The 13,911-nt window shown below is 40.2% G+C and overlaps 1 protein-coding gene across 2 annotated transcripts in view; it reads left to right on the forward strand.

Moving 5' to 3' along the window:
• LOC150080151 (sodium/potassium-transporting ATPase subunit alpha-like) overlaps positions 1-13,911 on the forward strand; it is a 265,285-nt gene that overhangs the window by 129,626 nt on the left and 121,748 nt on the right. For both annotated transcript variants that reach the window (XM_090380961.1, XM_090380962.1), the window contains exon 2: positions 1,748-1,831. In XM_090380961.1, the coding sequence (XP_090237087.1) occupies positions 1,748-1,831 (84 nt within the window). The remainder of the gene's footprint in view (positions 1-1,747; positions 1,832-13,911) is intronic.

Below are 13,911 nucleotides of genomic sequence, written 5' to 3' on the forward strand. Positions count from 1 at the left end.
ATTTGGCCCTTGTTGCAGTGCTCATTATTCTGTTGGAAGAATCCATTTGCATGCGGATACACTGAAGCCATGAAAGGGTATGCCTGTTGGAAAAAATTTCCAGATAATCTGTGGCATCGAAACGTTTACTCCTCTGGTATCAAGGGCTCAGTGTATACCATGAAATCACTCCTCACACCATTACACCGGTACACCAGTCTGCATTGTTGGCACCTGAAATGATGGCTCTAGAACTCATGCTATTTTCGTCATATTGTGTCTCTCCTATTAGCGTGAAACAACAGGAAACAGCAGGAGGATTTACCAATCCTCCATTGTTCAGTGTCAGTATTCTGAACTCACTAGAATTGTGCTTTCTTTTTTTTTTTTTTTCCTCTTTGGTAGGAGTGGAACCTGGTTCTATTGTTGCCTGTGATACTTATTCCGTGACAAATATGGCGAGGTGTTTTTTTTTTTTTTTTCGTTTTGTGGGATGAAAAACTCTGGCTTCTTGGAGAAATAAACTATGCTGCCCTGTCACCGCACCAATCAAATCGGCCACTGTGTGACAAAAAAAAAAAAAAAAAATAAAATAAAATTTTTTCATAAAAATTCCTTCCCTCTCGACTGGAAGGAATTCTCAAATTCTTTCGGTTTTAGATATTCAAATCTAGGCTCTACCCGCGAGAGCCGAATTCTTTAAGAATAGCTTCAAATTAATTTTAAAAACAATTTATAATTTAATTAATTGTATACGCTCTGTATAGTGATTTTTATATTTTCAATGAAAAATAAATAAACAAACGTATTTCTTGTTTCCTTCTTGATTGGAGTTTTCGTTTGTTTTGGAATTATTGTCAGTTATTACTGACGATGTTTTTTTTTTTTTCAATATACGTACACCCGCGATTAGTTTCCTAATGCGAGAAGTGGTCGATTGAATAAATCCGAAATCCCTTGGGAATCATTTAATTTGGTAAAGCTTGAGCTACACCCTTTCGATCTGGTGCAGCAGTTCCAAGTTGGAGTCAGTTGGTAGCTCTTAATTGTGTTATGCACCAAATTATTCTCACTTGGAAGTTCTTCGTCCCCAGCGTTAAACACTGTAATCAAACACACACACACACACAAAAAAAAGTACAAGTAATGAGACTGTGGTTCAATACGATGGAACATGTATTTGTTGAGTAGGAAAATGGCAGTGTAATCCTGTGATTCCATTAGTTTACCAGCTTTTCAGGGTCAATAAATTTCTACAGCTATGAAAGATTCAATTGAGAACTTAGATCAAATCTGAATAGTGTGGTATAATGAAAAACCGTCAATTAATAGCATGTGCTATTTATTGAGATGTGGAAGGACTCCTAATTTCCAAATCAATTGGTTTTTATAGAAACTGATTTAACATCCAACACAGAGCGGTAAAAAAAAAAAGTTTCACGGTTCTCTAATTTTGTTGACAAACCGTACTGTGTGCAGAGTGTGTTTAGTGTCAAACGGCACCAGGGGTTTTCTCCATCTCTGCGAGGCAAACCGTACTTATAACGGTTTGCCCTTCGAGCAGATCTGTTAGCTGCTTTATAAGATGTATAATCAACACCCTTTTAAGTTTTTAAACTAACGCCAACTACTGCAAACAGTTGTATAATTTTTTAAAGCAGTATATGTATGTGTGTGTGTTTTGTCGATGTCTATCTTTTTGTTTATTAAATTCAAATGCAAATGTATGAGATATCTGATGCTTAATTTATAAATTTTGTTCTGTTAGCCTGGCCAACATGAAGAAAAGAAAAAGAGAAAGAAAAAGAAGGAGAAAATTAATATGGAAGAACTCAAGCAGGAAGTCGTCATGGTAAAAAATAACTTATTTCAGCACAGTTATTCAAATTCGATTATCGTATATAATATGTATAAAGAGGTGTAATCAAAAAGTTCGAGCTCTAATTGTATCTGTATGTTGAAACTGCGGCTGTTATTTATTTGTTGTTATTATTTGGTTTTTAGCTACTTGCTACTTAGACCCTATTGCTCCGGGGATATGCGGTGGTCATTCCTGACCTTTCCCCATCCTCCGCATTTGGTGGTCACGGGCTCGAATCCCCGCCTAATCAAGAAGCGTGTGCTACGCACTGCTGCTCCTGCCCACCTGGCTACGGAGGCGCGGAAACTGGTGTTGAACATGTTATGACAAGTGATTTGTCACATGTTCGATGACTCATCAATAGATTGCATTTATCTACAATCAGTCTGAATCAGTGCGTTAAATAGATATCTTATGTGTTTCGTTGCATTTTAATATGAGTGCTTGAGCAGCCAATTCAAACGTTGTTTCAAATTGGGGGAAAATGCAACAGAAACCCATTAATTTTTAAGACGATACTATGTGTCGTTCGATTTAAAAAGGGCCATTTAATATTTTAAAGAGTTCGATTTAAAAATTTAAAGAGGGCCGTTTGCACGTCGAAGATGATCTTCGCTTGGCCGCCCTTCAACTTCAAAAACCAATTATTTAATCTCTCGTATTAGTGATCTGATCAGGAGTGATCGACATTTAGCAATTCGTGAAGTTGCTAAAGAAATCTTATTTATCATGGGACATTTCTGCCAATTTTAACACAAGATTTGGGAGTGCGACGCGTTTCAGCCAAGTTGGTACCTCGTATCCTCACTGGTAATGACAGAGAGTGGCGAGTTGTCGCATGTCAGGATCTTCGTCAACTTTCTTTTGCTGGCCCACTCTTTGTTGTTTTTTTCCACCATTACTGGTGATGAATCGTGGGTGTATGGCTGTGACATGGAAACAAAGGCCCAGTCCTCTCAATGAAAGACTCTTATCTTCAAAAATGTGAAGATCATGCTTATGGTAGCATTGTTCATTATGAATTTTCTTATGGTCAAATAGTGAACGAAGAATACTAAAAACAGTTTTACAGCATTCATAGAAAACCGGCCGGAAAAGTGGAATTCAGAGAAATCCACTGGTGCTTCCATGATGACAACGCCCCCCCACCCCCTGCACACTCAGCGCGTTCTGTTCAAGATTTTTTTGAGAAGTACTCCATTACTGTGGTTTCCCATCAGCCATGCTCACCCGATTTAGCCCCGAGTGAATTTTGTTTTGTTTCCCCAACTTAAAGCCTCCTTGAACGGTAGCAGATTTGAATCGACTGAGGAGATTATTCATAACACGACTCAGGAACTATAAGCAGTTCCAAAATAAGCCTATTAGGAATGCTTGCAAAGGAAGCATTGGAATTGTGGTACTGCACAATTGGAATTGTGGTACTGCACAATTCCAATATTATTGTAACGCTTAGAATGATAATTTTCATTATAGTAGTTGCAACAGCCCGTCACGGCACAGTGGCCAGGGGTTAACAATGTACTACAGAGACATTAAATAAATAAATAATATATAAGTGAAATAAAGTACAGGAAAATGGCGAAATCACTCGAATATACTACATAATATCGTATACAGTAGAACATTAAATGAGTGTACAAACCATTTGTTTCAAAAATACATACTATAACGATATACATTGAAGTGCATAATTATATACATAGTTGATTTGGATTTAGAGTATACATTGCTCAAGACTCATATAATAGTCGTAGCCTTGGCCACCCCGCTGAGTATTCTTTTACAATATTGTCGATCTTGATAGAACTCGTTGAGGTTGACATCTAAGTCCTGGACTCGAGATAGCATCTGCTGCTGCGGAAGAATCCGGTCCGACAGGTGAAAACGTCTTTGCAGAAGGCATAGCTGGGGAGTTGCTTGTAGATGCGCCACTGGGATCCTCTATGGACAGTTGTCCCAGAAGGAGGGGGAGGAGATGAGACCGGTCATGAGCTTGATATTAGTTCAGTTCCCCAAACCTTTTGATCACACCGAATTTCTGTATATGTCAATGTTAAAAGTCAATTGCTATGATATTAATTTACTTTGAAAACGAAATGCACAAGGCATAATCCTTATGGGTTTTGGTAATTAACTATATAATATCGGTGTATATACACCATAGTTAACCCGTAAATTTGAACTACGTTTGTAGTGTAAAAGGCATCGTTTTAATAGTATCTCATATTGTGGATGCTTTCACAACGAGATAGGTGGTATTGCACTACTTCAAATAAATAACGCTTCTCCAGTAGAGAAGAATACTGTTATTTATTTTCAGAGGATACCACCGCCCAGACGATCGTTTCGAAGCTAGTGGGCTTCATCATCATCATCAGTGGGCGGGCAAGTTCCCTGGTAGTGCAACATGCCATCACAGTTGCGAGGTTATATCCACAATATCCTTTTACGCTACATACGTAGTTCAAATTTATGGATTAATTATGGTGTATCTAGACAGATATTAATTTACGAATATTAAGCATATTTACGAATGTATGAATATTCGTACATCCCGAAATGAGCAGTCTCAGTCAAGTGTTACATCTCTGAGATTTTGTTGCATTGAAAATGTAGTCTGACAGCTTTGATCGGAGCTCACTGATTTTCATAAGACATCTCACTATTAAAATCCATATGGGAAAATAGTGAGGTGCCTTTTAATAGGACTCTTGTGTTAGAGATTTAGGATGCTTTACGCCTCTCAAAGGCAACCGAAAAGCAAAAAAAGGCTGTTTTATAAGTTTCTATTCAATAATATACCAGCTTTGTAATACTGTACAGGCAACTCTGTACATTACAGAGTTGCCTGTACAGTATTACAAAGACAAATTAAATAACAGTGCATTTTAGGATAATATACATCTATACCTATAATACAAGATATGCATATATATATACATCCATTCATATTTGTACAATAAATAATTTAATTTAATATATACATCTGAATATAAATACAGGAAAATAGGCGATTATTTTATTTATAGAAGAATTAAAGATAAATCCGAACTGCTAAGTTGAAGATTTTCTGTGCGAATTAAATTTGGATAATTTATGAAGGGTTCTAGTTGCAATTGTTCAGCAACATTAAGGCACTGATTTGATTGAAAAGACAGAGTGAGATCGAAAAGAAGTAAAATGAACATAATAAGCTATATTTTCTACGCATACTGTATTGGAGATTTTATGATGCAGGAGCTTATAACAGAATTTAAGTCTGAGCAGACTGCGCCTATTTAATAATTAAGATAAGGAAAATCTTATCTTTAGAGATACATACAATAATATTTCCTGTGGAAACATTTAGCGCCTCTAATTTTTATGCACTTTTTAAAAAATATTTTCTAACTCTTGAGCAAATGTTTTGCTGCTCTGGGCCCATATAGGGACAGCATATTCAAGAACTGGCAAGAGATTATCATGTTTGAAGGGAAACCTAACTGACAAGAGAGTAGGGCATATAAATATCTAGTAAACACTGCGTTATTGAAAGTTTAAGTGAAACTCTTGATAAATCCAAGAACCTTATACTCCTTCTTAAAAGTTTCCAAAATATGAGGAATGAAACACCCCAAGTCCTTACAATAGGATTTACGTGTAATGAAGTGATTATTAATTTCATAAGGATGAAAAATCTTTTTTTTTTCTTGTATCTGCATAGGTTACCACAGTACACTTTGATACATTGAGAGTATGGTTATTGTTATAGGCCCATTAGGAAAATTTGTTGAGTGCCTGGGCTTAATATCATCTGCGTAAGACAAAAATTTAATTGGAGATTGCCTTAAACTGTGTGACTATATCATTGATATATATATATATATATATATATATTTATTTAATAATAATGGACCCAGGGGAGAGCGTGTGGGACACCCTTAATCAGAGAAAAGATAATGGAAACAGCGCGGCCGTTGACAGAAACCTGATATAGCCTATCGTAAATATGGCTCTGAAGCCAGCTAATCGGCGGCTCATGTATGCCATAGAGATTGAGTTTAACTGCTAAGCCTTCATGCGAGACCGAGTTGAAGCCCAACTCAGTTCAGTGCAGATGACATCGACCCGGAGATCTTCGTCAAGCTTTGCCATAGTGTACTGCCAAAGCTGGTGCAAATTAGTAAAAACGGAACCTCCAGGTCGAAACCCGTGCAGTGAAGGAGAAAATAATGTATTGAGGTAAGAAGCCAATCTTTTAACTACAAGAGAGTCAACAAATTATCTATAGAATTTAGCAAAAAGATTGGCCTATACTTTTCGGCAGAAATTTAGAGTCACGCATGCTATGCAAGTGTTTTTGAAAACATGAACTGAATGGGCAGCAACTGCTTTAATGATCTTTTTTCTAGAAATATAATTGTATGCTATCCGGAACAACGGCCATGGCCGTTTGAAATTAAGCATTTCCGTTTTAAACTCGAACTCAGTAATAGTTATAGAGTGAAATAAATCAGCTGCTTTAGAGGAAAGTTGTTTATGACTAGTGGAGGATCAGGTTTAGAGTCAATTGCTTTTAGGTAATCTGCAAAAGCATTGCAGATGTCAGTTGGGTCAGATAGTGTGATGTCGTTACCACGACGAATAACGACTGTTTCTGATTTTTTTTTTTTTTTTTTTTTGCTATCGTGCTATTGATGATATTAATCAGTTCGATATAAAAAGAAGGTCAGCCCAAAGGTTAACGTCAGCTAAAAGGTAGAATTGCGACCAGTCGACTGAAGCTATTGCAGTATTAAAAGCGATCGAATTGTCACGCTAGAAGTTAGGAGTGTAAACAGTCTTAAGGTCGATGATGGAAATTGATTGTTACCTGTTTATGAAAAAGGTGTGCTTAGAGCCAGTCGAAAACGAACAAAAAGTTCCAGACGTTTGCTTAGTTGGTCTACGAGCGTATAAGACGGTGACAAGCAAGATGTCAATCGAAAGCAGGATATTGTCACCAGAAGGAAGTCCACATACATATTTACAGAAGATAGTCCATAGACGTGTTTACAGTATACTCCATGCTCACTAAGGTTAATGAAATGGTGCTGTGTTCGCAGAAAGTTAACACTACATGGGTGAAAACGCCTCTTGTAAAAGATAAGCGTACCTACTCGCTGTTTTCATCTGATGAGAGTTTAGATTTGATGACCTACCCGAGAAAAGTTTCATCAAAAGTGTGTTGCATGTTTCTCACCACGTGAGTGAAAAATGCTTAGAACTGTTCGCGCTGGTTTCAGCAGGAGCTATTGGAATTTGAAAGAAACATGAAAAGAACGGATGTTTCTCAACACTGTATTTCTATCAGTGATCAGCTTTTCTGGTGAAGGGTTAGTTGGGATTTTTATACAGAACAACGTTCCCTGCTGCAAAACCAGTATATACACTGAGTTGGCTCTGCATTAGCAACACCCATCTAATACCGCCTGGAGCCATCTTTTGCCCCTAATGCAGCCCGTACACGTCTTGGCATGGATTCCACAAGGCGTTGCACTGTATCCTATGATAGTATAATGTATAATGAATTGTACACAATGTGACTAATGCCCGCACATTGTCAGGTGGATGGTCATAGCATTGAATATCCTTTTCCAGTAGGTCCCAAACATGCTTAATTGTGTTGATATCGGTGAGGGCCGCTATGGGAGGATGGGCAATTCATTGTCATGTTCCTGAAATCAGTTAGCAACCTACTGGGCTTTGTGGTATCGCACATTGCCTTGTCGATAGACGACAGGGTCGTCTGGATACACTGTCATCATGAAGGGGTACACTCGGTCGGCGACGAGAGAAAGCTAGGCGTTCCCATCGAGCCGTTGATTAACAGTGATCAGAGGACTCAAGGCCTGCCAAGAAAATCGTCCAAAACTATAACACCATTGCCTCCGGCCTGCCAAACATCAGTGGATACAAGTGCCATGGATTCATGTTGCTTTCTCCAAATGCGGATACATCCATCAGCATGATAGAGTTGCAAACAATTTTCATCAGACCAGTCGACAGATTTCCACATGTCGGTGGTCCAGTGTTGGTGCTGATGCAAAGTGCAGTTTTTTGTGTCTCATAGTGAGCATGGGTACCCGTGACGGCCATCGAATGAGATAGCCACTACGAGCTAATGTCCGGTGCATAGTCCTTATGGATATTGGTCTTGCTGTTCCTGCGTTATGCTGGGCGACTGTTTTGCGTCGCTGCTATGTTACAAGAAGAGACAGTCACGTGTGGTCACCATGGGTGTCGACCATACGTGACTGTCCTGTGTGACCTTTGGTTTTCACTCCATGGCTGAGTTAGTCGGTCTCAGGCGTAGATAGTAAGGTTTTTCGTCCAGCAAACAGGCAAATCGACCATAGAACACGCAATTCACAGACATAAGAAACACAGCACGGCAGACGAATTTAATTATTCGGATGGCCTAAATATAATAGTTTTTTTTTTTTTTTTTACCTTTGGTTATTCGACCGTTTTTGAGTCAGTAAATGTAGACTCGTGGCACCAGAGAACGGGAGCACACTTTATCATATTGGTAATTGCTGAGATACTAGCACCTGCACGTCTTGCTCCCACAGTCATTCTACGTTCGAAGTCGAAAGATCTGGATACCGGCTGTCTGTACCTAGCAGAAACTGATCCCGAATGACAGTCTTATATCAACCACTCCCAACTTTGAGCCTTCACTCGTCATAGATCAGGCCATTCGTAGATAAGGGGGGGGGGGCTGTTGTTAATGCAAAGAAAACTCAGTGTTTATCGGTTTGATTTGAAGGCACCTTGAAACCATTAGATTAGCCTGTGTCGGAACAAGGTGGATGTCAATTTGAACCTCATTGGACAATTGGACAATCAATGATAGGTTTAGCATTAGCAGTGGCAAATGATGCAAGAAAGTAAGCTTATACAGCATCAGCAAAAAAAAAAAAAAAAAACCCGACACCTTCCATTTCACCTATTCATTCCCTCCAATAGTTTATCTAGTCCTTCCTAGAATTGAATTTATTTCAATATTTCAACTATAAATTTCCGCAACAACAGATGAAAGTTTGTTCCAGCAGTCAACCATCCGCTGCTAAAGGCAACCTTTCGTCCTTCTTCAATTTAATTTGTGACCCCTCGTGTGTGGCTTCAGCAACAGGAAGAATCCCATGAGCATTGAGCTTTCTAAATCCATTCAAAATTTAAATACTTAAATCAGATCGACTCGCAGTCTCCAGACGCTGCAATTTGCAAAACTGAAACCCTTCTTGTTAAGAACACTCCATTGTTCTTCTCACCAATCTCGTTGCCCTTCTCTGTACTCGTTTCAGCAGCTCCACATCTTTCCTAAAATGAGGCCTCCAGACCTGTATGCGGTACTCAAGATGTGGCCTGACTATTGCTGTATACAATGGTATAATCACTTCCTTATTCCTGCTAGCAAAATTTCTGTATATCATTGACCCCATGAGCTGTCCTGGCGGCTTGTCTGCATTGCTCAGAGAACTTCATATCTGACTGCATAATTACCCCCAAGTCTTTTTTATTTTCTACTACCCTGAGTGTAGTATCACACAGTGGGTACGTTACTCTGGGGTTACTGCTACCTATATGTAGTACTTTGTATTTATCAATATTAACCTTCAGTTGCCGTTTCTTAGCCCATCTGTCTAACTTTTGTAGATCCTTCTTCGGTACTATACTGTTATTACTGTCATTATCCACCCTGTCAATGCCGACCGGGCTAGCCGAGTGGGTAAAGTACCTGCCCGGCAACCCAAAGGTCGCGGGTTCGATTCCCGCCTCGGACTTGGATCAAAGTACTGCAAAAACCTTGGGAGGTGCAATATGGCCACAGAAGCCGATGCGCCAACAACTACCAAATCAAAAAAAAAAAAAAAAAAAAAACCACCCTGACAAACTTGGTATTATCTCTATAGCCATAGCTAGAGAATGAGGGATTTCGTCTTGGCTACCAGAAATAGCTTCACAAGATTCAAAAATTCAAGGTTTACTTCTCTAATTATACACATTGCTCATCTACTTTATAAGAACTGAGTTAATACCATAACCTGAATAATCGTTCTTGTGCGATGTGGAATGTAGTCAGCAAGGTGTTGAAACGAAACAAAAATTACATTGGCCCATTCACTTGACAAAACTGTCCTTAATTTTTGGAGTGATGTAGGCAAAGGATTGTTCTGATAAACCCCTTTTCAGTTCAACCTACCGAGCATCAGTGTGATTGAGCTGTCCAGGGCAGATACTTCATGTTCCCCAAACCAACCTTCCATACACTGATATGGTGGACCGTTGCATTGAACTCACCCATTTTAGGGTTAAACGTACAGCATTGTCGGGTATATCTGATCCGCAGCGATATTCAGATATAAAGTGGAGTTCACGGCGCCTTCCAGTACAATCAGGAGATGAAGCGAAACATGTACCTGTATATTGCATTGTTAGTGCAGCAGGCATAGTGGCATAGCGTTTGGGTTGGGGCGCCACCCATGGATTCCAATAACTGCACAATCGTTTCATATGTGTAGTAAACAGAACTCTGTAAATGCCAGAAGTGTGCGTAGCGAGTTGTTTTGTGCTAGAGTAGTGTTGGATTGCGTGTTTCTTATGTCTTTGAGCCGCATGGATCTCTAATGGGACTATACGTTGCCAGCCACAACCCATGGGAGTTAAGCCAGGCAGTTCCAATTCTCTGGCTGGCCTCTGCCATGGTCGCCTGATCTTCCTGACAGAGACCAATGTAAAAAAAAAAAAAAAAAAAACGGGGAAGGTTAGCAAGGAGAGATAGCAAAGGGAGGGGTCAGAATGAGGGTAAAGATTTAGGTAGCTTGATAGTGTATAGTCTATATTGTGTTTAGGGTCTAACTGCACCATGGATTTCCCCCATCTCTGCGTAGCATACGTTGTCGTGTGATACAGAACACTGTAGAGGTTAGATATTTAAAAGTATTGGATATTGTAGCGTGTTGTGTTAGGTTCCGTTATTCATCTGATCTTTTAGCCGTTGGGTCTCTAATATGGCCCACTGTTTGCCACACTATTCCCTTGGGAGGCAGGTCAGGTACACCAGTATTAGATATTTACTCTGACAGGTCCTACCACCTAGTTTCTTGAGATTTCAGTGGCTAAGACCTAAAAAAAAACATCACTAGGATTGGGTTTGTCAAAAGGAATATAAAGATTAAAATTTTGGGTGTTGGGCTCGGTAAATTTTGAAATGTGTTGGACGCTAGTAGTTAAGGTAGAGAGGGAGGGGAGACTTAAGGCTGGGGGAAAAGACAGAAGTATAGGGCCAATAGAGGAGACAACCTCATGAGTCAGTGGAACATGCCCATACCTCACCAGAGGGAAAAGAAAGGACGGCGGGGGGAGGAGACCGGAACCGTCTCCTAAGTTGGGTTAGCAGTTATATCCCGCGCCAAAGGTGCCAGCATTTGTTCCTACCCATATGAGTTAGCATCAGGACAGTACCAGTACCTCGTGTGATTTCTTCCATGTGTGCACTCTTCCAGTGTACTGAAAAGTGAAAATCAAGATAAAACATACCCCGCCACTTGCCTCCAGTCTTTCTGCGTCTATCATTTACGATCCAGCCACCACCGTACTCGAATTTTCCGGTTGAGATCAGCGGCATCCGTGAAGGTCTCAATCTCGTAGAGCATTCTTCGAAGAGTTTTTCGCATGATACCTGGTGATGATCTCGCATTAAATGCAGAGGTTAACTGTTCTGCCGTTTGCCGACGACAATACTTTGCTAATCCACTCCAGACTTCGAACACCTCATTTAATCATCTTATATTTTTGGCCGCAGCTGCATCGATTCATGGTTGTTTTCCGTAGAAACTACTAAATGTGCACCAACATTTAGTACTGTTAGTGAATTAATTTAAGCACTAGTCGAATAACACTGGATTTTATCAGTGGTGAGCTGTGAATATTTTAACAATGGGCTCGCAGTTTTTCCGACTTTCTACCGAGTAAATTTGATCGGTCACGGAAATCACGTCATCCGCGGCTTCCACTAGAGGCGCTTCCCATGCTCGTACTACTAATAGTGTGATTAGAGCGCGTGACGCATTTTTCGTGACCGGTATGGTATCTCCAGTCAGGGGCGGATTTATGGGGGTAGACAGATGCGACTTATTACCCCCTTAGCCATCCGTATAAGTGAATGTGTGAAACTTTCCTTGGTCTATCTAAAAAAAAGAAAAAAAATTAAAAACCTGGTCGTCATGTGCTTCGCCTTACGATGATAACTGGATACGACAGTGTCTGGAGTTCTAACTTTTTAGAATTTTTGAATAGCATTAGCATTAGCATTAGTAGAGGCATATGATGCAAGAAAGCAAGCTTATTCAGCATCAGCCAAAAAAAAAAAAAAAAAAAAAAAAAACAACCACTACTCCCATTTCACCCCTCAATTCGTTCGAAATACCTGTCCAGCTGAGCCTTAAATTTGTTTAGGCTATCAACTTCAACAACAAGCGATGGAAGTCTATTCCACAAACCAACTGCCCGCTGGCTAAAGGCGAATTTCCGCACATCTATCCAACATCCGTCCTTCCTCAATTTGAATTTATGCCCTCTCAGGTGATTATTCTGAGCAAGAGGAAGAATCCCATCGGCATTGAGCATGCTCAAGCCATTCAAAGCCTTGTACACCTCTATCAGATCACCTCGGCGATGCCTAGTCTCCAGGCTCTGTAATTTGCACAACTTAAGCCTTTCTTCGTAAGAGCAACCCTTTGTTCCATTCACTAATCTTGTTGCCCTTCTCTGTACTCGTTCCAGCAGCTCTACATCCTTCTTGAAATGAGGCCTCCAGACCTGTATACAGTACTCAAGGTGTGGCCTGACCAATGCCTTATACAAGGGAATAATCACATCCCTGTCCCTGCTAGAAACATTCCTGTATATCATTGACAAGACACCATGAGCTACTCTTGCAGCTCGTCTGCACTGCTCAGAGAACTTCATATCTGCCTGCACAATTACCCCCAGGTCCTTTTCATTCTCTACCACTGTCAGCATAGTACCACAGAGTTGATACGTTGATCTGGGGTTACTGTTTCCCATATGTAGTACTTTACATTTGTCAATGTTAAACTTCATTTGCCACCTCTCAGCCCATCTGCTCAACCTTTCCAGATCCTGTTGCAGCAGCATAGTATCAGTAGTGTCCTTAACAACCCTGCCAACCTTTGTATCGTCTGCAAACTTGGACATTAAGCCTGATACACCATCATCAATATCATTTATAAATACAGAAAACAACAATGGACCCAACACTGAACCCTGAGGAACTCCACTAATAACATTAGTCCACGTTGAGCAGTGTCCATTGATTACCACTCTCTGTCTTCTGCCACTCAACCATCCCTTTATCCATAGCAGCAATTTGCCTCGAATGCCACACTTCTCCAATTTGTGCAGCAGTCTTCCATGCGCAACAGTATCAAAAGCCTTTCTGAGATCCAAATATATAATATCAAAGTTATTCCCTGCATCCAGTTCTTTTGTGACTACATCATAGTATCCAATCAAATTGGTCAGACAAGACCTGCCCTTAACAAACCCATGCTGTGTCTGAGCTATAACTGAATTCTTGTCCAGATGATCCTGCAGTGCTTCTTTAACCAGTGCCTCCATTATGGGTGTACCAGTTCACTGGAAATGCCAGAGATTTAAAAGTGTATGGATATTGTATATGTGTAGTGCCGTGTACCGTTGTTCATCTGGTCGTTTAGCCGCTGGACCCCTGCTGAGGCCCAACGTTGCCCCACCTTCGCCCCGTGGAGTTAACAAACCCATGCTGTGTCTGAGCTATAACTGAATTCTTGTCCAGATGATCCTGCAGTGCTTCTTTAACCAGTGCCTCCATTAATTTTCCTGGAACCGAAGTTAAACTAACAGGTCTATAATTACTTGTGTCAGCCTTTGATCCTCCTTTGTGAATTGGGGTTACATTTGCACATCTCCAGTCCATGGGTACCTCCCCTGAGTCCAAAGAAGCTCTCATAATTATGGCTAGGGGTTTGCTTACTTCCTTT

The sequence above is a fragment of the Mastigoproctus giganteus genome, chromosome 9 (genome assembly GCF_048544385.1).
Source record: "Mastigoproctus giganteus isolate SK-2022 chromosome 9, ASM4854438v1, whole genome shotgun sequence".
In the NCBI taxonomy this organism is placed as follows: Eukaryota; Metazoa; Arthropoda; class Arachnida; order Uropygi; family Thelyphonidae; genus Mastigoproctus; species Mastigoproctus giganteus.